General features: G+C 47.2%; 1 protein-coding gene across 1 annotated transcript in view; it reads left to right on the top strand.

The window, feature by feature from the left end:
* The window catches only part of INPP5D (inositol polyphosphate-5-phosphatase D), a 144,000-nt gene that overhangs the window by 35,466 nt on the left and 80,799 nt on the right, over positions 1 to 27,735 (top strand). The window contains exon 3 of the mRNA XM_082395832.1: positions 25,254 to 25,404. Within this exon, the coding sequence (XP_082251958.1) occupies positions 25,254 to 25,404 (151 nt within the window). The remainder of the gene's footprint in view (positions 1 to 25,253; positions 25,405 to 27,735) is intronic.

The raw sequence follows: 27,735 nt of genomic DNA, 5'->3' as shown, positions 1-27,735 counted from the left end.
GTGTAATAGGTTGGAAATATCTCCAAAATTTAAAAGAAGAAGGTGCCGGATGATATTAACGTATGAGGGTTTTGGGTTTTGTTTGCTGAGGGATAGAATATATGCACAGTATCACGCATATATCAGAGGTGACAGGAAAGATATCTGAGAAACTGTTAACAGTGGGGCAAGACTAGGAGTTACCATTGTGGGTTACCAATGGCAGGAGGGCTTCTACTTTTCAATTTACACCTTTAATACTGTTTTAATTCTTTTTAACCATGGCCAAGATATAACTTTTATAATAATACTTTATAAAAATTTTCACTTCTTGTCTTTATTTAAAATTTTTCTATTACAGGAAACAGGATTATCTCAGAAAATCTGGGGATAATGTTGCTGTCACATGGGGTCCCAAATAGGAGTACCAGCAGGGAAAATTGGGGGAAAAAAGTTTGAGATCAGACTGATACAAAGGGCTTCAGCACTGGGCTGGGAGTTTGGAGTCTGTTCTGTAGATGGCAGGGTGCCCTGGGAGGGTGGTGGTTGTTCGTTTTTGTTGTTTTTTGTACAAATTGAGGTGAAATTCACATAACACAAAATTAACTATTTTAACGTGAACAATTCTGTGGCACTCAGTACATTCACAATGTTTTGCAAAAAAAATTTTTTTTAATTACCTTTTATTCCCTACACCCCTCTGGGAAAAGCATATGTGTTGAATTTAAACCACCCAAGGCAAAAACTGGGTGGTGGGGTAATTTTTTGGTTTTTTGAAAAATTTGTTGTCATTATTACGTAAAGCTCTGCTAGTGGTGGCCATGCTGTGTGAGCAGGGACAAAGCCCCCAAGGTAGGGCCCCCAAAGCCCCCTGCTGTTCTCAGACAGAGACTCTCCTGGGTCACCAGGTCAGGGGCAAGTGGAGAGACCCCAGCGTCAAGACCCTTGTCCGGGGATGGCAGGTCTGCTTACAACAGATGCTACTGTTTTCTTTCTCTCTTACTTTCTTATTCTTTTTCTTTTTTTTTTTTTCTTTTTGCTTTCTTTTTCAACCCAAGGGAAACATGAATATATTTTTTAAAAGCATTCAAACAAAACAGAAGCACAGAGAGTAGAAAGTGAAAGTCTGCCTTCACCATCCCCACCCGCCTCTCTCCTCTGCAAGGGGAACCACTGCCAGATGTGGCATTTGCCATTTTGGGTGCATTTACATAGACACATGAGCCTGTACAAATATATAGGTTTTGTTTTTTTTTTTAATAAATGGGATCATGTTTTCACATTGTTCTGCAATTCGCTTTCTTCCCTTAGCAATGTATCTTTGAGATCTAGCCAAGTTAGTCAATATACATTTGAGTTAGTGCTTTTCAACTGCCATGCAATATAGTTCATCCTCCTACTCTTAGACAATGTCCTTTTTTTTTTTGGTTATTACTACAAAAAACAATACTGCAATAAGCAGTAGGTTGGTCTGTGCTGTGCACATGTACAAGCTCTCTTCAGGATGAGATATTACTAGGTTGAGGGAATGCATGTTTTTATTGTATTGATAGATACAGCCAAAGCACCTTGCAAATGCCTCTTCCAATGAGCCATCTCCCACCTGATGCCACTTTGCACCCAGCATGTCCCCACGTCTTCTCAATACTGGACATTACCAGTGTCTGTTATTTTCATCAAACGGTGGATAAAATACGCAATCTCAATATTTTATTTTGCATTTTCTTCTTTAGAAATGAGGATAAGAATATTTTCATATAGGCATTGGCTATTTGTATTTCTTTTCCTATGAACTGGCTATTTATATTCTTTGTCAGTTTTTTCCTTTTTAAAAATCTTTCTGATTATAAAAAGCTCTTCATATGCTTTGTATATTAATTTTGTGTTAGTTGTAAGGTAAATATTTTCTCCCAGCCTGTCATTTTTTTTAAAACTTTGTTTATGGTTCTTTTGTCATGTGGAAGTTTACAACTTTTTGTAGTCAAATGTTTTCATTTATGGATTCTGGGTTTTGTGAATCACTTATCTCAATATTACTTATCCAGGGAAAATATTATTTTCTCCTAACACTTTTATAGTAAGCTTTTATGTTTAGCTCTTTATTTTTGCATTTGGTACAAAATAGAGAATATAAAACCCCATCCTCTGAATGGATAGCCACACCATATATTAAACAATCCATCCTTTTTCCATTGATTCACAATGCCATCTTATCACATGCTAAATTCATGTAGTCCTAATGTAGGGAATCTTCCTTCTGTTTCTCTGACTGGAGGAATCTATTCTTGCCCCTGTTCCATCATGTTTTTGTTGTTGTGGCTTTATTGTGTGTATCCGGTAGCCTGAGTTCTATTTATTGTGTGTATCCGGTAGCCTGAGTTCTATTTATTGTTCCTCTCTTTATTCTTTGATGGTTTCCATGCATTTTCTTTTCCAGGTGAGTTTTACAGTCAGCTTGTTAAGTGCCCTAAAGAAATCCAGTTGGAATTTTTATATAATTACATTGAATTCATAGATTAATTAGAAGATAGCTCATATCCTTATACAATCGTGTCCTATCCGAGAACATGGCATCTCTTTCCATTTATTCAGATTTTCTTTTTTATCTCTCATGTGCTGTCTTTTATATTTTCTCCATATAGTTCTTATATCTTCATTGTTACCTGGTGCGATGTAGTTTTAGTTACCTTGGCAAACAGAACCTGTTTTTTCCGTGACATTTTCTGACTGGGTTTTGTTGGTGTCTATGTTATGGTTTTTGTAGGGTGATCTTACCTATCTTTCTGAATTATGAGTTTTAATCATTTTTTGAACGTATTCTTTTGGCTTCTCTAGGTACGTGATCTTGTTGTCTGCAGATAATGATAGACTTGTCCCTTCTTTTCAATACAAGTAATCTGAGGGGAAGGAAGTTGCTCTGGCTTGTTTCACGCTGGCTGGGACCCGCAGTGATGCAGATTAGTGGCAATAGCATTCACTGTCGTCTTGCTCCCGATTTCCAGGGATGTTTCTGCTCTGGAAGGAGGATGCATAACAAAGACAAGGAAATAACAATTTTAATTAAAGGGGAAAAAAGGAGAAAAATGGCAGTGCCAAGAGGAAGGCACCAACCAAACGATGCCCAAACTGGAATGGCAGAGTGGATGGGACGCTGATAAGTGTAGCCAGGTTGTCAGTGCCCAGCAGGGCCTTCTCTCTGACCCAGCCCCTTGCTCCAGGTCACTGAGCTCTGCTTTGAGCTGGTTCTGTCTGTCACCCAGCATATTTGAAATGCCTCCTAGCTTGGTGACAGCCGCACTTTGGTAAGTCCACCTCCTGGATCCTAATCGGAATCACTGATGTAAATGAGAGGAAGACCCCAATAGCAGCCCAAACCTGTGTCCAGGCTGACATTGGCATCGTCTCACCCTAGCCAATATTCCTCCATGTGGTTCTCAACAAAAGATCACGGATGAAGATCACAAAGTGCTTTATTGAAATCTATATAGATTATACCAGAGATCACAAACTGGTAGCCCCTGCATTGGATTTAGTGTTCTGCTTGCCTGACATACGTTTTTTACAATTATGAACCAGTTAAAAGCATTTTAAAAAATTCAGAGATTTTGGGAACTCCCTGGCAGTCTGGTGGTTAGGACTCGACGCTTTCACTGCCAGGGCCCAGGTTCAATCCCTGGTTGGGAAACTAAGATCCTGTAAGCTGTGCAGCATGGCCAAAAAACAGAAATAAATAAAATAAATAATAAAATAAAATAAATTTTTAGATTAAAAAATAAATTTAGAAAAATTCAGAGATTTTATATAATATTCTGAATTTTCAGCCTCCCTTGAAAATTTTGAAGATCTGATAACCTAAGACCCACATTACCCAGTGTGATGCAACTGGAGCTGAGTGGAAGCTTCTGCCTTTCCTAGAGGCATTTCTCTTTGATGTGCCACAGTCCCCACCTCTCCCTACTGCCTCACTCCCAGCCGGTTTCTCTCATTTACATCACCTGACCAGCCTCTGTAGGCAATTGAGCCATGATCTCCATCAGATGCAACAAATGATCTAATTCATTAGGCTAGCAAACATGCATTGACGTTCTACTATGTAAGTAAAATAAGACAAACAGGTTCTCCCAACTTGGTCTCTTCCCAGTGAACCCCTGCTGGTTCCAAGGATCACCACTTGCTTTTTTTTTTTTTTTAAGAAGATTGGAAATTATGTCAAGTATCTTTTTTTTTTGAATTTTATTTTATTTATTTTTTTATACAGTGGGTTCTTATTAGTCATCCATTTTATACACATCAGGGTATACATGTCAATCCCAATCTCCCAATTCATCACACCACCACCACCACCCCCCCGTGGCTTTCCCCACTTGGTGTCCATACGTTTGTTTTCTACATCTGTCTCTCAATTTCTGCCCTGCAAACCGTTTCATCTGTACCATTTTTTTAGGTTCCACATATATGCGTTAATATGCGATATTTGTTTTTCTCTTTCTGACTTACTTCACTCTGTATGACAGTCTCTAGATTCATCCACGTCTCTACAAATGACCCAATTTCATTCCTTTTTATGGCTGAGTAGTATTCCATTGTATATATGTACCACCTCTTCTTTATCCATTCGTCTGTTGATGGGCATTTAGGTTGCTTCCATGTCCTGGCTATTGTAAATAGTGCTGCAATGAACATTGGTGTTCATGTGTCTTTTTGAATTATGGTTTTCTCTGGGTATATGCCCAGTAGTGGGACTGCTGGGTCGTATGGTAGTTCTATTTTTAGTTTTGTAAGGAACCTCCATACTGTTCTCCATAGTGGCTGTATCAGTTTTGGTGGGAATGTAAACTGATATCGCCACTTGCTTTGACACGTCTTACAAACCATGCTTTTAGTAAGCTGATCTAGCGTCTTGCCAAGGGTGGATACAAATCTCACTAAACTGTAAACTACAGAAGAAACTACCTTACCCATTGTGCAAATCACAGCTTCTGGCCCCCTCCTCTTTGCCTTTCCCCACGATTGGGCTCTCTCCTGAAGTTCTCTTCCTCCCCTGGGATGAGGCTTGGATTCTGTAGAAGCAGGTATAGTTGCATTCCCCTTTTCTGTCCTGGGCTTCGGTCCCATGATGTAAGGGTGCTTTTGTCACTTCCTCAGAGCAACAGGAGCCTGCAAACGGTGACTTTCAGTTCCTCTGCAGGGCACAGTGTTTACCCCAAGCTGCCCATCCACTCCTGTCTACCTAAACTGAGCCCCTCTCCCCCAGAGGTCGAGGGTGAGCCCAGCTGGGCAACTGGTGGACCCACATTTGTCACCACACCTTGCCAACCAGAACACTTTGCTAGTCTTCCTGTTCAGTGCCTCGTAGCTTCAGACAATCCCACCTACCCAGCAAGGCAGGCTGAAAGCTTCCTGTTTTGATCTGTGCCTTTGCCATCTTCATTAAAAAGTGTTTTTCCTCACTGAACAGTAATCCCCTCTGCATTCCCCCAGTGAAATGTTAACCATTTTGTGTCAACGGTATTCCTTCCTGATCCAACGTTGCTTCCAGAGATTGGGGCCGTGAAGAGGGTAAGGCAAGTGTACACACGAAACCAGGCCTCTAAGAATTGAAAGAATGATTTTGCCAAAGTGATACATGTCGCTGGGCCCCCTGCAGTGGCAAACGTTTGACCATAGGTTCTCCAGGGAAGAAAGCAAAGCCCTGAGTTGCAGTGTTTGCCAATTTCTGTGGGGTAAATACTCTCACCATGGCTCCCACCATAGTGGCCAGAATCAACAATCAGCTCTTGGGGTTCCGGAAAAATTGGATTTTGAACCAGAACAAGTAGGCACACGTGGGCATGAGCCAGCCTCAGCACGTCACTGGTCTGTGAGTTATGAATTCATACCTACTACTGCCCCGGTGAGGTCTGTTGCCTCTGAGACCATAGATGTCTTTATTAGAGGCTCCTGTAACTTGTTAGGGGTCAGACAGATTAATAATCACTTCCACTTTACTTAGAGCCCTTTTAATCCCCAAACCCTTATTTATAAGTTATTTTAATTCAGTTTTACCCATTCCTTTTTATCACATTTGGAGAAGATATTTTTTTTCTACCTGACTCTTCTTAATTTTCCAGTCCTCTGAGCTTCAGTTCACTTGTCTAAAAAATAGGAGTTGATACTGTATTAGTATATTCAACACATAGCAGGAACTCCCTGATGATAGTGAGGCCATGCCCTGGACTTATTATATCAGCTCATTTTAACACGGAACAGATCTGAGACTCTTCATCCGTGAACAAAAGAAGCTGGCTCAGCCTTAGAGAGCTGAATGCCATTGTCCAGGTCATACAATTACTTAATGGTGGAGCTAAGGTTTGAATTTGTGGCTGACAGGGTGTTTTGTAAAAATTAGTTGCAAGCATTAAAGATGTGAGATTTCTTCTAAGAATCTCTATTTTTACCTTCCCTTGAAGGTTTTGAAATTCTGGCAACTCTCGGCCCAAGTTACCCCATGGGAGTATAACTGGAGCTAAGTGGAAGCTGGTTCCTTTGAAGGGACATTTCTCCAATGTGTCACTGTCCCCACCTTGCCCTAGTGTCTCACACCCTGCCTGCTTCACTCACACATTAGGCTTCAGATTTTGTGCATCTTCTAATGGGCCACACTGCTTTCTAACTGAATATTACTTCCCCTTGCCCACTTTTTCCTCCCCACTTGACCAAGGAAGAAACTGAGACCCAGAAGGTTTTGCTAATTAGCTCAGGTCAAATCAGAAAGGCCACAACAAAGTACCTAACTTTCGCAATCAGGTTATGTGATCAAAGCCGCAGTGCCTTCTCACTATAAAGCAGTGTCTTCACAAACTGTTTTAATCCCTTCTAGCCCCACACTGCGCCTGCATAACCCTCCTTTTAATAGGCAAACATCGAGTGGGTGTCTTTTTATTTGAATAGGTTCTTACAAAGTATGTATTGTTGTTTTGCATGGATGCATTTTTAAGGAGTGATACCATAGCCCTCATTCAGTTTTCTAAAAGTGATACCATAGCCCTCATTCACTTTTCTACTTTCTCTGCCAAAGGATCCTTCCATGTGACTATGTACACATCCAGCCGGCTTCTGGCTGCTGCATAGCACCCTATTGTACACGTTGACCACATTTTACCTGTCCCCTCTCCCCATGATGGGCACCCAGTTCCCCCCAGATCTCTGCCACCACAAACAAACCTGTAATGACCATCCACATAGGTGAGCCCAAGGTGAGCCCTGGGGCATATGCCCAGGGGTGAAATTGCTGGGTCATAGCATATTCACATATTTAATTTGTCTAAATGGTATCTGATTGCTCTCCAGAATGGCTGCACTGGTCTACACTCCTGGGATTCTTTATACAACACAAGATGTTGAGGGAGGGAAGGAGGGAGAGAGACTTTTAAACATATAATACCCATTAGTAAATAAGGTCCTTTGGATGGAGTTCAAAATAGGCTTGCCTCGTACCAAAGGTGCCAGAACACACAGGCAGAGAAATTGGAGCACAGCAGCCTTTCAGAGTCCAGGAGCACAGAACTTAGAGTAAGGGACCCGAGACCTGGGTTCAGGTTGCGGTGCTGCCACTTACAGGGCAAGTCATTTGGCCTTTCTGAGCCTCAGTTTCTTCATCTGTAAAATGGGAAAACCGATAGAAACTTAAGTAAGGTTGTTTGGTTTCTCAAAAAAATGTTCATCCTTCCGTTCATTCATTCTCAACGCCGAGGTGAATACATGATGCATTTTGTCACCTAAGTGCCGAGTTTCCGAATGTGCCCAGTCTCATTTGACACCCTGTTTTCCCTCTTGTCAGCCTAGGGACTCATAGGACCAGAGGTCCAGTCACAGAGTAGGGTTTTGAACTGGTCTGTGCAGAGTGAGGTAGGATGTGTGCTGAGAGCCTGCTGAGCCCAGCAGGGAGGATGGGGGTGTAGGGGTGGGAGTGGTCCTCATGGGCAGCCATATTTGGGGGAGGAAGAGAAAGCAAAGGACTTCAAGTCTGATCAAGTCCTCTGTAAAGTGGGGTCCAAATTCTTCGCTGTTGGTGAGGAGCTTTGCTGTGGGTTGAGGACTTGAGGGTAAGTCCTTGGATCAGCTCTTGATGGAGGGCTTAAGATAGACAAGTAAAAAGGACTGATTTGGAGAGTTGACCATGAAAGGTGAAGTTCTTCCAGAAGCCGACCCCACGCTTGGGTACCAATAATTGATTAAAGAAAGGCTCCCAGGAGAATGCAGTGAGAGAGTGGGGGACGCAGGATGGGAAAGAAGAGAAGCCAAGCAAAGGTTTCACAATTTCAGGTGAAGTCTCAGACCCAGCCTGATGCTACAAGGAGCTCTGGAGTATGAATTACACCTCGGGCTTTGTTCTGCATCAAAGCAAAGAGCTGGGCTTTTGCACGCACACTCCAAGCACAGGTTGGCTGCCTTGGGCATGGGGAGTCCGAACACTCTGGTTTCTCCCGGACCTCCTTATGAAACGAGGTGCCTCCAGTGCACAGGGGGAATCACCTGAGGTTGCAGGTTCAAGCCGTTAGCAGCAAAGCACAGAGCCCCCCGGAAGAGAGGGCGCTGGGGGCGTAGACAGTAAAGGGATCTGGGAACTGGGTAAGACACCAGCCACATTCCATGTAAGGACCTGTGATTAGAAACCACACATTTATATTAACACCAGTACTGTGCACACGTGCTGCTCAGTACCTCTGCCTGCCACGATGCTTCCCCCTCTCTTGGCCTGGGCAACCGCTCTCCATCCTTTGCATCTCAGCTTAAGTGTTGTCTTTTTAACGAATAATTCCCTGACCCACTAGGCTGAGTCCCCTTGTAATACCCTCCCAAGGCACTGACTTCTCTCAGCCTCTGTACCTTGTCATTATTTACTTGTTTATTGTATCACATCTTGCTTCTCTGCTAGACTATGGGCAAGGCCTGGGTCTGTGTTGGTCCCTGCTGAATGCCCGTGGCTGAGCCCTGAGTGGGGTTCATGGTAAGAGGTTAGTACATGTCAGGGGGCTGCCTGCTGGCTTGACGAGCCACCAACTCTGGTCTGCTTCAGCCCTGCCCAAGTGCAGAGGGTGGGCTGGGGAGCTGATCCTGGACAGTGGCTTCAGTGGGCAGGGCCTGCAGATGTACAGGGAGTGGAGGGAGCCATGGGGACAGGATCTCTGGTGCCAGGGTGGGGTTCAGGCTTGTCAGAAAGATGATGGGGCCCTGAGGGGCCTGGAGGTCTACACAGAGGATGAGACTGCAGGGCAGTGGCCTCTGGCAGCTGGAGAGCAGATGTGGCGAAAATGAGGGCGTGGAACTTGAAGACGTGTCCTTGCGGCAGGTCCTGGTGATCAAACAAGTTGTGCGACATTGAACAAGTTACCTAACCTCTTGGAGCTTCAGCTTTTTCATGAGTAAATGAAGAAATTATGTCATGAAGTTTCAATAAGAGGTAGAATCTCAGGAAAAGTTCATTCTTCCCTTCAAACTTGTATTTGTCAGCATTTGCTGTGTAAAAAGTACTCCAAAATCTCAATAGTTTACAGCAACAAACATTTAATTTTCCTCTCCTGGGGCTGTTGGCTGAACTAGGCTGGGCTCTCCTGGACTCAGCTGGACCAGGCTGGACTCCAGGTTTCCAGTCAGATCTGGGTCTGTTCCTCACGTCTTTATTCTTGGCCCATGCTAGAGGGCTGGAGGCTCCCTGGGGCACCTCTTCCCATCAGATCACAGGGGCTCAGGAGGGGCAAGCAGAAACCCACAATGCCCATTAAAGCCCTGAGCTGGGAACTGGCACTTTGGCCCACATTGCTTTGGTCAAAGCAAGCAGCATGGCCAAGCCCAACATTGGTGGGACAAAGATGTGAGTTCTCCATACTCTAAAGCAGGGATGGCACTCTAGGTACCATGATGGTGGATATGGCTGCAAAATTCTACAGTAGGGCAGGGCTACTCTGCCACAGCCCTTCTTCCTCATCATCCAGGCATCTGTTCCTGTGAGCTCTTGGAGAAAGCGTAGAAACCTTTTCCATAGTTAGCTGACAACCTCTCTCTGATGCTGGGTGTGATGCGGTCTCTAAGCTGTCAGCTGTGATTCTACTGACAAAGGACCCATCCTCTTCCGGGGTCTTCATTGTGGGCCTGAGGTCCCCAGATGAGGGTTCCACTGTTCAAATGCGCAGACCACGTGCTGGCAGACAGCACTGTCATCCTCTGCCCCCTTGCTCTGACTGCGGTGACACCAACCTCAGATGATGCATCTCAGAGCTGTCATTTCAATACAAGCCAGAGATGTAGGCGTCCTAGTCCTCCAGCCTGCAGCTCCTTTGATGTGAGAGGTTCAAAGCATTTTACAGCTGCTCAAGGCTGCCGGGAGAGTGCAGGACTCACTGCCACTACACAGATATCAGAGAGTGAAAGGCAGAGATTCGGGGCCTTATGATCTCAACATCCCTGTGGGGATCCCAGCTCACAGGCGAAAGAAACGAGCAAGCCTACAGGACCCCTGAGTCTAGGAGTTGACCCAGCGCCCGGGGTACCCCCGTGGGAGAGTGCCGCGGGCGGGCTTGCCGGGCCACTGGCTCTGTTGGGTGGATGGCAGGGCTGGGGGCAACCTGGGGAGGAGTGGCTACAGGAAGCAGGGACTGAGAAGTGGGGCAGTGAGTGGTTACGAGCCCAAGGAGGGGGCATGGGTTGAGAAATGGGGGCGTCAGCTCTGAAACTCAGGGAGGGACGTGGATTTAGAAATGAGTGTGGAGACTGGCGGGCGAGCGGAGCCCATGCCAAGCCGTTCTGGGAAGTCTGCCCAAAACAAGGCAAGAGCAAAGCTGAAGAACCAAGCCTCAGGAAGTGGGGGCTGATTGGAACAAGGTGGATGGGAGACCCCAGCCTGCTGGCTGGGCGCGAGACAGAGCCCATCCCCATCAGTGCCAGGCCCTCCAGACCTGGGCAGAAAGGGGCCAGGGCTGCCCGGTGCAAGCTGGGAGCAGAGATGTCCCGTTGGCTACCGCTGGAGGGGGGAGGGGAGGGCGGGGGCTGCGCCGGCCCGGCACTCAGTTTCTCCTTTTCTTCCTTTAAGCTTCATGCCTCTTCCCAGAGATGTCACATTCCTCCCTTCTGCACGGAGGAGACTCAGCACAAGCCTGGTGTTGGCTTTTACCCTCTTCAAAGCCCCAGACAAGTGGCTTTAGGACCCTATTGTGGGTGGGCAGTGGATACAGGACTGTGCCCACAGATAGCAAATGCCAGCCTCCCCACTCCCGCCACCACCCATCACCTAACGGAGGGTGCCTGCTGCCACCCAGGATAAGAGCTTCTCCCACACGCCGGCTTTCACACCACCCAAGCCGCCCACTGAGCCGCTAGAGGCTGGAGCCTGCCGGAGGATCTCCGGCCACCTGATTGCACCCCGAGTTGGCGGCGCCCTGTGTCTGGTCCCCGCACTCCCGTCTAGCTGTTCGTGCCACCCACCACCTCCCATCCCCTTCCTCATCTTGAAACGTCCTCCCTGGGTACTGTTCTTCTGACAGTGTCTCTGACCACCAGGCAAGTTGCCTAACCTTCCCGAGACTCAGTTTTCTCATCTATAGGATGGAGCAGTGGCACCCACCTGTGATATTCAAGAGACTGTAAATTATTATTTTTTAATATGTATTTACTCATTTGGCTGTGTCGGGTCTTAGTTGCAGCACGCGGGATCTTCATTGAGGCATGTGGGATCTTTCGTTGTGGCGCGCAGGCTTCTCTCTAGTTGTGGTGTGCAGGCTCTAGAGTCCGTGGACTTAGTTGCCCCGCGGCACGCGGGAGCTTAGTTCCCCGACCAGGGATCGAACCCGCGTCCCCTGCATTGGAAGGCGGATTCTTAACCACTGGACCACCATGGAAGTCCCGAGAGACTGTAAATTAGATAACATACCTAACACGCCTCGCCCAGTTCCAGTTTCTTCCTTGTGGGGAGTGAGACCCTCACCTGGGAAGGGCCAGGGAGGTTCCAGGAGACCCCTCAGAGGGCCCCCTCCCCTGCCCCTGACACAGGACATACAGCAGGGAACTGTGTCCTTGCCACCATGACCTATCTTTTGTCCTGAGTGACTGATACCCAGGATTGTCCACAGTTTCAAAGCAAGACCAAGGAAAGGAGGGCTCAATCCCCCAGACCTGGACCCAGAGAGCTCACCTTCCCCAACCACCATCTCCGCCCTCCAGGTACCCCTCTCACAGCTCACAGCCTGTGAGCTCCCAGGAACCTACAACACCAGGCCTTTTACGAGATGTGGCAGCTCCGGCTCCCTGCAGCTTGACTACCAGGAGGTAGCCCCTTCAAAAGGTCCCATGAGTGGCTCTGAGACATCCTGAAAGACCCCTCAGCGTGCCCTCTGCTGGCTGGCCAGCTGCGGCACTGCACAGGACATCCTTCCCCTCTCCTGCTTGTGCAGGGCTGTGGCAGGCTAGACACTTGAAGCAGCTGTGCGCTGCCCTGTGCACCACGAGAACACCAGGGTCCCTGTCCCTGCCTGGGGCTCTGCCAGGTGCCAAAGCCCGTCTCCCAGCCTGCGACGTTCTGCTCCTCCAAAGTCCATGCTTCAGTCCCCATCTCTCTCTCGTTCTTCCCAGAAGCTAAGCCAAGCCCACGGGTCCTGGGAGAGAAAGAAGCTATGTCAACATCTACCCCAGCCGCCTGCCCTTCCAGGCTCCCCCCCTTCTCCTGGTCACACAACAAAACCTGCCCTGCTCATCAATGGATGGGACCTTTGCAGGAGTCCAACTCCACTCCCCCACGACCAATTGCCTGGTGCACCTGGATTTCAGCCCCAGCCCAAAAAGTGTATGTAACTGAAGCAAGTGCTACCCCTCCCCACTGGTCAGTCCCGAGAGCACACCTGCCACGTGGCTTGTAGGGCTGTGGCCACTGCCTCACCTCCGTCCACTCGTGCAGAGCGACTCTGTGATTGTCTTTTTATTTTTCATACATCAGTACTATTATGGTTAATTGAGCATCAAAGATGTTTCCAAGAGGTAGTTTTTGTACAGAGGCTTCCAGATGTATATAGACCAGAAAAGCTTTTGTGCAATTAAAAAAAAAAAATCAGACACTTTTAGACAAGATGCATTTTTTAAAAATTGAAGTATAGTTGATTTACAATACTGTGTTAATTTCAGGTGTACAGCATAGTGATTCAGTGTTTTTGCACATTATATTCCATTATAGGGTATAATTCTCTGTGCTATATAGTAAGTATATCCTTGTTGCTTATCTGTTTTATAAACAGTAGTTCATATCCCATACCCATACCCATACCCCTAATCTGTCCCTCTCCTCTTCCCTCTCCAGTTTAGTAACAAGTATGTTTTCTATATCTGCGAGTCTTTTCTGTTTTGTATATACATTCATTTGTATTATTTTTTAGATTCCACATATAAGTGATAGCATATAGTATTTGTCTTTCTCTGTCTGACTTATTTCACTAAGCATAATATTCTCTAGGTCTAACCACATTGCTGCGAATGGCATTATTTCATTCTTTTTTATGGCTAATATTCCATTGTATATGTATACCACATCTTACTAATCCAGTCGTCTGTTGATGGGCACTTAGGTTGCTTTCACATCTTGGCTATTGTAAATAGTGCTGCTGTGAACATTGGGGTGCATGTATCTTTTTGAATTAGTATTTCCGTTTTTTCCAGATATATACCCAGGAGTGGAATTGCTGGATCATATTGTAGTTCTATTTTTAGTTTTTTAAGGAACCTCCATACGGTTTTCCATTGTGGCTACACCAATTTACATTTCCACCAACAGTGTACAAGAATTCCTTTTTCTTCACATCCTCACCAACATTTGTTATTTGTAGAGTTTTTGAGGATAGCCATTCTGAGAGGTGTAAGGTGATACTTCATTGTGATTTTGATTTACATTTCTCTAATAATTAACAATGTTGAGCATCTTTTCATGTGTCAGCCATCTGTGTGTCTTCTTTGGAAAAATGTCTTTTGCAATCTGCCCATTTTTTTATTGGATTTTTTTTTATTGCGTTGTATGTGCTATTTGTACACCAAATATTAACCCCTTGTCGGTCACACCATTTGCAAATATTTTCTCCCCTTCTGTAGGTTGTCTTTTCGTTTTGTTGATGGATTTCTTTGTTGTTCAAAAGCTTTTAAGTTTAATTAGGTCCCATTTGTTTATCTTTGCTTGTATTTCTTTTTCCTTAGGAGACTGATCCAAGAAAATATTGCTACAATTTATGTCAAAGAGTGTTCCACCTATGTTCTCTTCTAGGAGGTTTATGGTTTCATGTCTTACATTAGGGTCTTTAAACCATTTTGAGTTTATTTTTGTATATGGTATGAGGGATTGTTCTAATCTCATTATTTTATGTGTCTGTCCAGTTTTCCCAACACCATTTGTTGAAAGAGACTGTCTTTTCTCCATTGTATATTCTTGCCTCTTTTGTCATAGGTTAATTGATCATAGGTACATGGGTTTATTTCTGGGTTCTCTATTCTGTTCCATTGATCTGTGTGTCTGTTTTTGTGCCAATACCACACTGCTTTGATCACTGCAGCTTTGTAGTATAGTCTGAAGTCGGGGAGGGCTATACCTCCAGCTTTGTTCTTTTTCCTCAGGACTGCTTTGGCAACTTGTGCTCTTTTGCAGTTCCATATAAATTTTAGGATTATTTGTTCTAGTTCTGTGAAAAATCTCCTGGATATTTTGATAGGGATTGGACAAGATGACTTTTAAACCCTTCCCTCTTTGGGTGTGTGTGTGTGGTTTTTATTTTGGTTTTTTGAATTTTATTTTATTTTTTTATACAGCAGGTTCTTATTAGTTATCTATTTTATACATATTAGTGTATATATGTCAATCCCAATCTCCTAGTTCATCACACCACCACCCGTGCCCACCGCTTTCCCCCATTGATGTCCATACATTTTTTCTCTACATCTGTGTCTCTGTTTCTGCCCTGAAAACCAGTTCATCTGTACCATTTTTCTAGATTCCACATATATGCGTTAATATAAAATATTTGTTTTTCTCTTTCTGACTTACTTCACTCTGTATGACAGTCTCTAGGTCCATCCACATCTCTACAAATGACCCAATTTTGTTCCTTTTTATGGCTGAGTAATATTCCATTGTATATTTGTACCACATCTTCTTTATCCATTCGTTTGTCGATGGACAGTTAGGTTGCTTCCATGACCTTGCTATTGTAAATAGTGCTGCAATGTATATTGGGTTGCATGTGTCTTTTTGAATTATGGTTTCTCTGGGTATATGCCCAGTAGTGGGATTGCTGGATCATATGGTAATTCTATTTTTAGTTTTTTAAGGAACCTCCATACTGTTCTCCATAGTGGCTGTATCAATTTACATTCCCACCAACAGTGCAAGAGGGTTCCCTTTCTCCACACCCTCTCCAGCATTCGTTGTTTGTAGATTTTCTGATGATGCCCATTCTAACCAGTGTGAGGTGATACCTCATTGTAGTTTTGATTTGCATTTCTCTAATAATTAGTGATGTTGAGCAGCTTTTCATGTGCCTCTTGGCCATCTGTATGTCTTCTTTGTCTATTTAGGTCTTCTGCCCATTTTATAATTGGGTTGTTTATTTTTTTTTGATATTGAGCTGCATGAGCTGTTTATATATTTTGGAGATTAATCCTTTGTCTGTTGATTCGTTTGCAAGTATTTTCTCCCATTCTGAGGGTTGTCTTTTCATCTCGTTTATGGTTTCCTTTGCTGTGCAAAAGCTTTGAAGTTTCATTAAGTCCCATTTGTTTATTTTTGTTTTTATTTCCATTACTCTAGGAGGTGTATCAAAAAAGATCTTGTTGTGATTTATGTCAAAGAGTGTTCTTCCTATGTTTTCCTCTAAGAGTTTTATAGTGTCCGGTCTTAATTTAGGTCTCAAATCCATTTTGAGTTTATTTTTCTGTGTGGTGTTAAGGACTGTTCTAATTTCTTTCTTTTACATGTAGCTGTCCAGTTTTCCCAGCACCACTTATTGAAGAGACTGTCTTTTCTCCATTGTATATCCTTGCCTCCTTTGTCATAGATTAGTTGACCATAGGTGTGTGGGTTTATATGTGGCCTTTCTATCCTGTTCCATTGATCTATATTTCTGTTTTTGTGCCAGTACCATATTGTCTTGATTACTGTAGCTTTGTAGTATAGTCTGAAGTCAGGAAGTCTGATTCTTCCAGCTCCATTTTTTTCCCTCAAGACTACTTTGGCTCTTCAGGGTCTTTTGTGTCTCTTTACAAATTTTAAGATTTTTTTTCTAGTTCTGTAAAAAATGCCATTGGTAATTTGATAGGGATTGCATTGAATCTGTAGATTGCTTTGGGTAGTTAGTCATTTTCACAATATTGATTATTCCAATCCAAAAATATGGTATATCTCTCCATCTGTTTGTGTCATCTCTGATTTCTTTCATCAGTGTCTTATAGTTTTCTGAGTACAGGTCTTTTACCTCCTTAGGTAGGTTTATTCCTAGGTATTTTATTCTTTTTGTTGCAGTGGTGAATGGGATTGTTTCCTTACTTTCTCTTTCTGATCTTTCATTGTTAGTGTATAGGAATGCAAGAAATTTCTGTGTGTTAATTTTGTATCCTGCAACTTTACCAGATTCATTGATTAGCTCTAGTAGCTTTTTGGTGGCATCTTTAGGATTCTCTATGTATAGTATCATGTCATCTGCAAACAGTGACACTTTTACTTCTTTTCCGATTTGTATTCCTCTTATTTCTTTTTCTTCTCTGATTGCCTCATGTGGCTATGACTTCCAAACCTATGGTGAATAATTGTGGTGAGAGTGGACATCCTTGTATTGTTCTTGATCTTAGAGGAAATGGTTTCAGTTTTTCACCATTGAGAATGATGTTGGCTGTGGGTTTGTCATATAAGGTCTTTATTACGTTGAGGCAGTTCCCCTCTATACCCACTTTCTGGAGAGTTCTTATTATAAATGGGTGTTGAAGTTTGTCAAAAGCTTTTCCTGCATCTATTGAGATGATCGTATGGTTTTTATCCTTCAATTTGTTAATATGGTGTATCACATTGATTGATTTGCGTATATTGAAGAATCCTTGCAATCCTGGGATAAATCCCACTTGATCATGCTGTATGACCCTTTTAATGTGTTGTTGAATTCTGTCTGCTAGTATTTTGTTGAGGACTTTTGCATCTATATTCATCAGTGATATTGGTCTGTAATTTTCTTTTTTTGTAGTATCTTTTCCTGGTGGAATGGTGGCCTCGTAGAATGAGTTTGGGAGTATTCCTTCCTCTGCAATTTTTTGGAAGAGTTTGAGAAGGATGGGTGTTAGCTCTTCTCTAAATGTTTGATAAAATTCACCTGTGAAGCCATCCGGTCCTTTTCTTTGTTGGAAGATTTTTAATTACCGTTTCATTTTCTTTACTTGTGATTTCTCTGTTCATATTTTCTATTTCTTCCTGGTTCAGTCTTGGAAGGTTATACCTTTCTAAGAATTTGTCCATTTCTTCCATGTTGTCCATTTTATTGGCATAGAGTTGCTTGTAGTAGTCTCTTAGGATGCTTTGTATTTCTGCAGTGTCTGTTGTAACTTCTCCTTTTTCATTTCTAATTCTGTTAATTTGAGTCTTCTCCTTGTCATTTCTTGATGAATCTTACTAAAGGTTTATCAATTTCATTTATCTTCTCAAAGAACCAGCTTCTAGTTTTATTGATCTTTGCTATTGTTTTCTTTGTTTCTATTTCCTTTATTTCTGCTCTGATCTTTATGATTTCTTTCCTTCTACTAACTTTGGATTTTGTTTGTTCTTCTTTCTCCGGTTCCTTTAGGTGTAAGGTTAGATTGTTTATTTGAGACTTTTCTTGTTTCTTGAGGTAGGCTTGTATTGCTATAAACTTCCCTCTTAGAACGGCTTTTTCTGCATCCCATAGGTTATGGACTATCGTGTTTTTGTTGTCATTTGTTTCTAGGTATTTTTTTATTTCCTCTTTGATTTCTTCAGTGATCTCTTGCTTATTTAGTAACATATTGTTTAGCCTCCTTGTGTTTGTGTTTTTTACATTTTTTTCCCTATAATTGATTTCTAATCTCATAGCGTTGTGGTCAGAAAAGATGCTTGATACGATTTCAATCTTCTTAAAGCTACCAAGGCTTGATTTGTGACCCAAGATGTGATCTATCCTGGAGAATGTTCTGTGTGCACTTGAGAAGAAAGTGTAATCTGGTGTTTTTGGATGGACTGTCCTATAAATATCAATTAAATCTATCTAGTCTATTGTATCATGTAAAGCTTGTGTTTCCTTGTTAATTTTCTGTCTGGATGATCTGTCCATTGGTGTAAGTGAGGTGTATAAAACCTGGTCTGCCAGTTTTTCTCATTGTAAAGTTACTATTTTCCCCTTTAAAATGATTAACTCTTTTGTGGGAAGACACTTCGAGGCAATCTAGAGAGTCTGCTCCTCCTCAGATGCTCCCCCACTAGTTTTAGCATCTTTGGCATCTGTTGATTCTTTCCTGAATCGGCTATTACTGTGAAGGTTGCCAAACGGTGACTATTTCCATCATTCCTGTGACAGTTACTAATCAGCATTCTACTGTGAGAAAGAGCTTTCCCTTCTCATTTATTTACATGAGTATAGACTCATGAATTCCTATTTTATTCAATGAATTACAATTATTTTTATTATTCATTTTGATGCTCAAATTGGGCCAGATGGTCCTTTCAACTGTCCTTTCAGTTGTCTCCTGACTCCTGTACCCTTTTGACAAATCTTCATCATTTTGTGAACATTTCCTTACTTTCTGGGGCAACAGATGTTCCAGGCCCACATACACCTTTCCTGCCCCAGCCCTAGATTTAGCCCAGCCCTCTCTCCAAGGAGTCTGGTTCTTTTTGTTGGAGAGTGGTATTTAGGTGGGTTCATTGCCACCGGGGTGTTGTTGCTTCTGGATCCTCTCAGAAGACAGAGCTGGGAAATGTGTGTGGACACACACACGCACTCACACCTGCATCAGTATTTACCTGTATATAGTAAAAAACCCTGAGTTCACAATGAATCTTCCCCTTCCAGCTGAACACTACAGAGTTCATTCTAACCTAACTCCCTTCTCTGGCAGTGAGAGACCCGCCCCCGTTTCTCCATATATTTCATTTGCTCGTTTCCCTGTGCGTAGCCAGTCTTCTGCTCTGCTGCCCCTGGGCCCCCGGCCAGGCCGGCTTCTAAGGCTCCGATCACTTCCCTGCCCCAGCTACTTCCTCTGCCCCCTGACCACTTCCTTGGCCCCAGCCCCAAAGCCCCACTGGCTCTGGCCACTTCAAAGGAAGAGCAAGGAAAGAAAGCAAAATGATACATGTCTTAAAGAAAAAAGGAGAAGGGAAGGGAAAAAGGAAGAGCTGATTGGATTTTAAGGAGACACATCCTGGGGTCCATTCCAGGTCAGATGGCTGAAGAAGGATTTCTGGATCTGAAGCTTTTCTCCAGGGCTCTTCCCCAACCCGCCTGCGCACCCCCCTTTCCCATCTCATCAAATGGCAGCGACATCAGCCAAGTTCCCAAAGTCGGGGATCTGGAGTCACGCTCCCTGGCGAGCCCCACGCCCTTACCAGCCCCTCCCCCTCCACTGCACCTCCCCGGTTCAAGCACCAGAGTGGGGTTGCCGGGGCCCCCATCTTCCACTTAAATCACTCTTAGAACAAAATCCAAACTCTGCAGGTCCCAACAGAACCAAGAGACCCACGATCTGGTCTCTCTGCCTCTCCCTCCTTCACCCAAGTTGGAGTCTGTGACTCTTAGAAAGAGGTTTGGGGGAGACGAGGTGGTTAAAGATTCAGACCAGTCCTGAGGGCAGAAGAAAGACCAAGGAAAGCATTTCAGGGGCTGGCAGAGGTGCGGGAGGGCAGAGGCAGGGCGGGAGGAGGTGGCTTCCAGACAGTGAGAGGTGGGCAGGCCTGGGTGGGGAGTCCAGCCCCTGCTGAGCTGATGTCTGAGTGGAGGAAATGCTGCTGGGGGCGGGGATTGGGCCTGGACAGCCAAATTCCACACTACCCCTCGCTCTGCTCCATCAGTGCAACTGCCTCTGGACGTGTGGGAGCCCCAGGTCTGGGGGACTCCGGGGCTTGGGCTGAATCCAGCTCTACACCCGCCACTGCCTCTGAGGCCTCCGACACCCTTCCAGCCTCCGCAGGCCCAGGATCTCCCCACTGGGAAAATAGAAACAGTAACGACACCAGCGCCTCCCACCCCGCCATTCTCGTCACAGCAGACAAATGGTATTGTCTCCCTGCTTAAGATCTTTCTAGTGACTTTCCCACCGACTTGAAAGAAACGCTTTGCTATAGTTGGGATAATAAGCCCACTGCCCCACCACCACTTCTGCACACTTTCCCATTATTTGTAAAATTTCCACAATGCTTGTATATACTTTTCATTTTAAAACGAAGCCTGGCAGAGCCCGAGAAGAAGGTGCCGGGCAGCAGTGTCTTCCCGGCGCCCCCTTGCTGGCTTCCTCCTGGGGGCCCTCGCCTTCTTTCAGTTCCCCATTTAGTGACAGCAGACAGCACTGAAGTTAAAATTACCCTCTGGGAAAGTTCGGCCTGTAGGGTGCTCCAGCCTCCCTGCCTTGCTCCGCCTTCCCCTGGAGGGTGTCTGAAAGTCAGAGCCCAAGAACTAGTTCTGGAAACACCACATTTCTCAGAGGCCGCAGCCCTGAGCTTCCAACGGTCTGGACATCAGCTGTCCTTTGTTTTAAAGACCCTAGTGGTCTGGGGCCTTGGGGGGCGGGGGGCAGCCCTGTCCCCTTGCTCCGCACTTTCCCAGGAGTACTGTATCTGGACGAGCACAGGTGCCAAGCCGTAGAGTGAAGGGGTCTCTCCCTGCAGAGTCTGGCTCAGCAACCCACATCGCAGTGTGGGAAGCTACAGCTTTTCAACTGTGAAGTCCGTTTTAGGCACTGCACACATGTCTCAAAACAGGGGTAGGGCCTGTCATTAGCCGTGCAAGGCACCTGGGGGACTGCATGAGGCTGAACCTAGCAGGGCCCCTTTCCTTCGAAAACTTATAAGCTTGTGGGGAGGCAGGCACGGCTGGGCTTGGCAAGGCGCTGTCTGCAGGGACTCCCTGAAATGATCTTGCTGGAAATCACCTGGAAATTTCCATAGACCTGGAAAGAGGAGGCAAGAGAAGAGTTAGGTATCTTGTTTCACGATCTGAACTAACCACTTTTTTTTTCCTGCATCGCTTTTGGTGATGAACATAAATTTGCGTCCATTCAGTCAATCCCACAAACCACGAGGGACGTCTGCTCTTTGCCCCGCACGTCGTAAATTCAGAGCCGACTTTACGCAGGAATTGCTGCTCTGTGTTTTTCAGATCAAGCTTCTGCTCTGTGCGCTGGGGATCTGCCACAGAGAGAAGAAATTTGTTCCTGGTGGTGGGAGAGTTGCCGCAGAGCAGAAATCCCATTACTCCCCCGGAGCGCCACCCTGGGGAGCATCTGTAACTGTGAGGGCCGCTGTCCGCAGCGAACGGCTAGCGTGGGCTTCAGGGTTTCCTTCTCTGTTTCGGAATGACTTGGTGAATCTCTTCAGGAAGGCAGCGGCTGTGGAATGAGGAATTGAAATCTGGTGGCCGTTAAGGATCCAGGGCAGCCCCCTGCCCCAGAAGCGTGGCCGGTCCCCCTCCTGGTGTGAGGGCTGCCCTTGCCTGCAGGACACGCGAGCCTTACTTTCCCACCGCTTCCCTGGGCGTCTTGTCACCGTGGGCTCCGTGGGCTGCTTCTGTGCTGTGTGTCCCACGTTCGAGCCCAGACCCCCTCCAAATCCCCTGGCTTCCGGTGGTGTTTGGAGGATGGGAGGCACGGCTGCGTGATGGGAGGGTGGGGGACCTCCCATCCCTGCTCCGTCCCTATGGGGCTGGCTTCGCGGAAGGCCTCAGCTCCGGCCTGGCAGCCCTCTCTGGGTCCTGCATCTGCCCCCCGCATGCTTGGATCAGGAGGGAAACTGCTCCCCCACTTTGCAGGTGTATTCCTACACCCTGCCCGCTAAGTCCTTCTGAAATCCCCCCAGGTGAATGTGGCATCTGCTTCCTGCCTGGACCTGACTGATACACACGACGACCTTGTAGTCAGACATTTTACATTTTAAGGTGTTGGAAAGGCATCACCTTTGGCAGATCAGATTGAGGGTGAAGGAAGGGGGTGCTCTCCTGCTACCTACCCTCCCCCCAGCCATTTCTCCGTATCCCCCGCCCCAGGCCCACATAGGGTCCTCTCTGACCATCTCTCCCCCTGACTCATCCTGACCCTAATCCCGCAAATCCATCCAAGCACTAACTGCCGAGCATCCCACGACGGCCAGGCCCTTTGGCACCATCTGGGGACGCGACAGTAAGCAGATCTGGCCCCTGACTATGGGCTGCATGGGCAGGCAGAATCAGACGTGACCAGGCACCCATCCCCACGGGGCCCCAGTGCTCCTGCTGGCCCACGGTCAAGGCACTGTCCACTTGGAAACCCCGACTCCCACTCCTGGCTTTGACTTGGCCATCCTGCCTGACAGAGGGCCTTTCTCGGCCCAGCTCAGGAGTGAGAAGGCCGTGGCTGGGCTCCTCCTTCCTAGGCATACAGAGCCTGCGACCCACCTGTCCAGATTGCACTCCTCACCCCCATGAGCGGGGCTGCGATTGGACTCAACCCTCATTCTCCACCTTCCTGGGAACCTGGGCCACCTGGGCAGCCAGCAGCGGTGGTTCACCAGGCCCTGGTTCCCTGGCCTCTGTGACCAGTCCAAGCACACGCAGTGTCCCAGCAGCTCTGTCTCAGCGCTCAGCACCCGCCCACCTCCTCCCTCACTGGATCCATAGGGTTCAGATGAATTTTAGAGTGTTCTGTTCTTCTGCACGCTTAGTACCCGGCGTATTTCATCAATTCTAAGGTGTTTATTTTGTCATATTAACATCTCCAAAATCAGTTGTACCCACAGCTTGATAGTGTATCTTGGTTTATGCTTTAGCTTTTAGCAGTACATAAAATAATACGTGTCTCTGCATTGGTGCATCTAAATTGCCATAGCTCATGTGCTCTCTCAAACGCACATTCCCCAGACCTCCTCCAGCTGAGAACCCTTTTCCAGACTCACACATGAGTCGTTTCACTTTGACTTTCTTTGATACTTTCACATCCTTTTTCCATATGCCTAATGGCTTGTCATCCATTAGCTGTAAATTCTTTGACAGGATGACACTTGTCATGACTGCTTTAACTGAATCGAGTTCATCGACCTTGTGTCGTGTCAAATTATTTTTGTTATTCCGCTCACTTTGGGTTTTCAACCTATTTAAGTTACTTTTTAGAAGGCCCGGCTTTTTGTTAAACTCTCTACTAATTTACTGAATAGCTTAAGCCACACACTCAAACACAGAGACGTGCCCTCACGTACAGATTTATACGTGCGTGCATTGCATCCCACATGCAGATACTTGTGGAGAGAGAGACAGAGACAAGGGGAGACAGAGAGGCAAGTGTGGAGCCTGAGTGAAGGTGAGTGACGGAGAGACAGGATCTCTGAAGGCAAACGCATCCTCACCGCTACTTGGGGTTACCACCAGAAACAGGGCTCAGGGACAAGTCTGAGTCCTGGTCCATTCCCAGATGTCTGCATCTGTCCCGGTCTGGGTCATCCTGCCTTGTCTGCTCTCCCAACCCCACTTACCTGTGGCCCTGATGACCTCCCACGTCAGTGCCAACCGTGCCAGAACAATAGGCACCTGACTTGAAGGTGGGCGAGTCAAGACAATCCAGCCTCGCTCAGCCCAGACCCCACCGACCTGGGTGGGCTTTCCAACGTGCATCCTATTTCCCTATTCTCCTTTCCCATGGGCGATGGGTCCCAGCAGCAGGCAGCCCCCGGAGGAGCAGTTGGGCCCCTGACCTCTAACTCCAAAGATAGCCCCTCCTCAACTCATTTTTAGATCACATGAATGTCATTGACCTGTTAGCTACTATGATAATGGGGGTGACTCATAGGCGCTCTGCCCCTTCAATGCCTGGGAAGCCCCACCCAGAGGGGGAGGCTCTTTGGGGCTCATCCCTGTACCCACCAGCAGCCTGATCTCTTGCTTCTGACCAGCTGCCCCCGGCTCGCTGCTCTTCCCTAAAGCCCGGCTGCATCACTCTCCTCCACCTGGGGCTGCAACCTCGCTCAGCATCTTCTTGGCTGGATCAGGAACACCCGGCCTTACACTGTCCAGTTTTGCCATCTGTGCCGGGGGAGGGAGAAGTCCTCTGGGTCTCTGACTGGGCCAGTGGGGAGACAGTGGTGCCATTCCTTGAGATGGAACACCAGGGAGGGGCGGGTCAGGGGACTGGGCAGGGAGGATGGACAGGATGTTGGGACATGTTGGGTTAGGAGCGGTAGGGTACAGCACTGGTGAGACCCTAAGCCTCCTGCTTGCAGTTCTCCCATCCTACCCTGCTGCCTGATATAGCCCACCAGGGGGAATCACAGAGGCGGGGCCTTCATGTGGGCGGGGCTTCAGCAGGGGCGGGGCCTCAGTGGGCGGGGCTGCCTGCCGAGGGACCAACTTGAGTTTCCTGCTGGAGCCACCAGGCGATAAGAAGGAGACCTGGCCCCAGGGCATTTGAACAGCCCAGTAGAATTACCCTCCTGCTCTTCTGTCATCAACAACAGAGATACAAATCAGGGAAGATTTTTGTGCTGCCTCAACCATTTTCTGAGTTTTGACAAAACAGAATTATATCAAATGAAAAATATAAAAATAAAAGCAAAACGATTGCTATAATAGATTTTTCCCATGTTTAAAAATAAATGATCTTGGGGGTGGGGTAATAACTCCCCCCACCAAACACACACACACACATACACACAAGAAGTCTAGAAAAAATATTCTAAACTATTAAAAATAGGTCTCTTGGGGTTGTGGGACTACAGGTGATTTCTTTTTTTTTTTTTAAATTCTGTATTTAAATTTTTTCCCATAATGAAAATGCATTACTTGGTAACATAATACTTTTAAAAATAAAAGTTTTTTAAAAACTGAAAGAAAAAAATCTTTAAAACTGTCCTATCTGTGCCTTCTGCAGAGCGGCTCTTAGGGGCTGTGAGGGTGTGGGCATCGCAGGCAGGCCCTGCGCAGGAGCCCAGGGCTTCTTCTGGATCGTGGTCACTCCCTCGGCCCCGCTGGTCTCTGCTGCAGGTGGCCTTTGTGGTTGGGTGATGTTCCAGCCTGTTCAATGTGCTTCTGCTTGGGATTTGTCCTCAGGCATCCGAAGGCGTCCCCGTGAGGTTCTTCACCAAGCTGGACCAGCTTATCGAGTTTTACAAGAAGGAAAACATGGGCCTGGTAACCCACCTGCAGTATCCTGTGCCGCTGGAGGAGGAGGACGCAGGCGATGAGCCGGAGGAGGAGACAGGTAGGAAGGGACGGAGGGGAAGGTGCCTCCGGGACCCTGCCTGCCATCTAAGTCCCATAGTGAAGTTCTGGGGTGTTTCTCTCACTTCAAGTGCTTGTAGATTGGGTGGGTCCGGTTATCAGAGGGGGTGACGTGGTGGTTAAAGACCAGTTAGGAACACAGGCTCTGGGGTCAGACAGAGCTGGGTCAAACTTCCTGCACCCCATATTCTTAGCTGTGTGACCGTAGGTGAATTACTTAACCTCTGTAAACCACAGACCTCTCTTAAAGAGACACTAAAAATAATATCTACCTCTCAGGGTGTCGTCAAAGGAGTCAGTGTAGATCCCAGCGCCCAGTACATAGTAAGCACTCAATAAATGCAGCTAAAATCATTGTCAAAATAATTAGCTGAATTTTGCTGTGAAGAGAATGAGGAAGGAGATTGTTGCGCCAAGCTGGAAGGATGAGAAAGGATGTTCCTTTATATCATCATTAAAAGAAAATAAAGTACAGCCCCTAAAAGGTATGTGAGAGTCAGTCCTGCTGTTTAGACAGGGGAGGGACAGACTAATAGAGCGAGCGTCGGGCAGAGAGAGGCAGTGCAGCAGGGGAGCTCCCCTTCTCTTCCCCTCAAAAGTTCATGTCCTGAAAGAAAGCCCTGACATACGTAACTGAACCTCTCAACTGGTCAGGGCTCTTCCTAAGTCCCAGGGCTTGGAACCGAGACCCCCGGCATCTCCCCTGAAGGACAGATTAGACCAGAGGTGTGGGGTCCCCGGCCTGACTCCGCCCATCCCTGGCTGCTGCCCGCCACGTGCTGGGCGTCCTTGCAACCTGCTCCGTGGGCCACCCTTCCTCCCACCTGCCTGGAGACAGGTGAGCGATTGCATGTCGGCAGCCTCCTCCCAGGGTAAACTCTGAAGAGCCGTGTCACCGGCTCCCGGAGGAGACGAGGGCCAGGCAGAGTGTTTCAAAAGGAGCGCAGGTCTGCAGAGGTGAAGGGGACCCAGGCAGCCGTGTCCCTTGTCGCCTCCCTGGCCCAGTGAGAGGCGCCCTCAGCTGTGAAATAGCCTGAGCCGACATGTCCACGTGTGAGTCCAGGGTCACTCGCCAGCGCTGTACCTGGGCCGCATGTCCCCCAGCTGTCCCCAGGAGCCCAGGCTCGGCCTCGACACCGAGAAGCCATCGTGCAGAAATGCCCTCCACACTTCCCTCTCACCCCCCAGGCCAGCTTTTCTGCCCCTCTGGGCATGGCCGTCTAAAGAAAGACCCCAACACGAGAAAAAGGCCCCCCAAAAGATCTGGAAAGAGAAGCACAATCTCAGGACGGCTGGCTTCCCTTCCCAAAAAAGGCCCATTGTCTGCTTGAACCCAAGCCTCTCCCACCCCCAGTCCAAGGGGTCGGATTTGGCTCAGGTCTCCTTAAGGTGCTGCCCATCCCCAGGGGGCTCAAAACGGGACCATGACCATTGAAGGAACCCCAAGCCAGGTGAGGAAGTGAAGGAACTCAGCCCCACCCATCATCCTTTAAAGAGAATGTCCCCGGGCAGCTCCGTGTCCAGAGCCGTGGGGCAGCCATTCCGTGTGAAAAAAGGCTCCGACAGGAGGTCGCAGACCCCAGGGGCTCAGGACCCTCACCCATCTGTGGTACGGGCAGGATGGAAGTTTTCAAGGTGAACGGGCAGGAGTCCCATCTCCCAGGCCAAGTCATTTGTTTCATATCTCAGTTCCCTGGGTGGAGGGAGCCCCTCACTTTCTTTCATTGTCTCTGGGGGTCTGGAGGGAGAGAGAAAGAAGGACAGAGGCTGGAGAGAAAGGGCAAAGAAAAGGGGGCCAGGGTGGGAGAGAGAGGAGCAGTGGGGCCAGACCTGCCTGCTGCCCGGTCCAGCTCCTCCCGTGACGGGAGCCCAGCCTCTGCCGGTCCAGGGCCCCTGCTCTGCCCCGAAGCCGGCCGTCCTGCTGAGCTTCTGGGACTGCTGGCTGCAGCCGTCCGAGGCCAGCAGCCCTGCCGGCGTGGCCATCGGACCCCAGCAGGTGTTTGCAGAGCTCCTCAAGGGGACAAACTCTGTGTTGGGCCCCGGGGCAGAGACAAACAAGACCAGGTCCCTGCCCTTGGCAGGCTCCCCGTCTAGCCCAGGAGCCAGCTGGCAAGGGAGCGGGGCCGGGAGGGGACAGTGCGGGCACAGACGGGTCTGTAGCTGGGCGCCGCGGCCTGGACCCCACGTGGCGGGTGGGCAGGATCACCGCACAGAGGGCGGAGAGGGTGGGCCACGTGCCCCTCTCCGCGGGCGGTGATCCCGAGGGAGGGAGCACGCAGCCCAGACGGCACTCCTGCTCTTGTCTTGGGTA

This window comes from Balaenoptera borealis (genome assembly GCF_965194805.1).
Source record: "Balaenoptera borealis genome assembly, chromosome: 6".
Classification (NCBI taxonomy): Eukaryota; Metazoa; Chordata; class Mammalia; order Artiodactyla; family Balaenopteridae; genus Balaenoptera; species Balaenoptera borealis.
The sequence above is the reverse complement of the archived record's forward strand: the minus strand, read 5'-3'. Positions and strand labels throughout refer to the sequence as shown.